Raw genomic sequence first — 1,497 nt, 5'->3', positions numbered from 1 at the left:
AAGATAAAAAATTATTAGTTTACAATTAATGGTATATTTAGTACAAAAATTTGAGCCATTTCACAAAACAACTGATACTGTTTTTTTGCAAAATACAGTATCATAAAGTTTTAATGGTTCTTTACCAAGCAGAAATTTTGATTTAGCCTATGGGCTATATCAATTCATTACTATAATTTATTAAGTAAAATTGCAGATTTTGTTTTCTGAATTTTTTGGTGTTACAACATCAAAATTTTTTTGCTATTATTTTATTAAAATTACTATTAATACTATTTCTTGAAACTACATGTACTTGTGTACTTTGCTATATTTAGAACATTTGACACTGCTTAATTTATTTTCCATTTTCCTTTTAGGCCCTCCTGATGAAAATAAAACTGTTTTTGAATTAAAAACAGCAAATCTTATTATGAAGTGTGAAACCTTCTTTCCAATTATCATGACCCCTAAGGACTCATATGGGAATAATGCTGCCCTCCATGAAGCTGAGATAGTGTTTGAATCAAGAACAAATAAAGTGAGAATATCGTTTGATTCATCAAACATGTGAGCCTGCCGATAGCTAGAAATTATTTTTCCCATAAAGATGAAAACAGTAAATTTTTATGTGAATCATTTCAGTCATATTTGAGTCTTGTCATGCACCTTTTGCTTCCCTCTCTTGATTATGTTTATTTTTGCAGGATAGTAATGATGCTCCTTTAGTTAATGTGTGCTATTATGATGTTCACAAATTGGATGATGAAAAGAAATATGAGATCCTAGTTAATTTTGCAAGTCCTGGCTATTATCACTGCAGTGTTAAGTATATGGACAAGATACTAAAAACTATTAATGCTATTGTTTTAACAGGTATATAACTCTATTCTCTGTTGCCTTTTAATGCCCATTTTTTACTTCATTTTTTTCTTAGATAGAGATACTGAGAGGATGGAGAAAAATTGTAAAGCACTGTCATTTGACACAGGTTATAATTGTAAATTGATGAAAGGCAAAAAACTCAAAGACACACGGTGCTTTATATCACCCACAGTAATTATTCATGTACATTCATGTTACATTGCTGGGCAGTACTGTGGAACTTGAAAATAGTTTATCATAAGAATTTTAATCACAAAAACTGCATGCCTGTTGCCATCTGATTTTATGAATATCTGAAAATTTCAGACCACAAAATGAACTATGAACCTGTTTAAAGAGTATTTGTGGGGTTGTATTTGTTGATGTTTTATTATGTGAATCTTATAACATGTAGAATCTTCAAATTCGTCGTTTTAAATTGAAAATATTTAAAAAGTATACTTTTAAAATCTGTCGTAGTACACAGGTGAGTAATAAAAGTTTTGCACTTGTTATACAGATAATATTGGATATCATTCTATTTTGCACTGTCTATTTTCTCTCACTTTTTTGATGTAGCTCATTATGCATTCTACTCCAGAGATTTTTACTATTGATGATGGTGTTTCACTATTAACACTTACTTCTCCTGAC

The 1,497-nt window shown here is 29.5% G+C and overlaps 1 protein-coding gene across 1 annotated transcript in view; it reads left to right on the top strand.

Annotated features, from left to right (window-relative positions):
- LOC109589279 (uncharacterized) overlaps nt 1–1,480 on the top strand; it is a gene marked incomplete at its 5' end in the record, with an annotated part of 2,756 nt that extends 1,276 nt beyond the window's left edge. The window contains 5 exons of the mRNA XM_020005382.1: nt 360–520; nt 687–855; nt 917–1,035; nt 1,259–1,330; nt 1,445–1,480. Of these exons, the coding sequence (XP_019860941.1) occupies nt 360–520; nt 687–855; nt 917–1,035; nt 1,259–1,330; nt 1,445–1,480 (557 nt within the window). The remainder of the gene's footprint in view (nt 1–359; nt 521–686; nt 856–916; nt 1,036–1,258; nt 1,331–1,444) is intronic.
- Nucleotides 1,481–1,497: the final 17 nt, after the last annotated feature.

The sequence above is a fragment of the Amphimedon queenslandica genome, unplaced genomic scaffold (assembly GCF_000090795.2).
Source record: "Amphimedon queenslandica unplaced genomic scaffold, v1.1 AMPQUscaffold_11478, whole genome shotgun sequence".
In the NCBI taxonomy this organism is placed as follows: Eukaryota; Metazoa; Porifera; class Demospongiae; order Haplosclerida; family Niphatidae; genus Amphimedon; species Amphimedon queenslandica.
The sequence above is the reverse complement of the archived record's forward strand: the minus strand, read 5'-3'. Positions and strand labels throughout refer to the sequence as shown.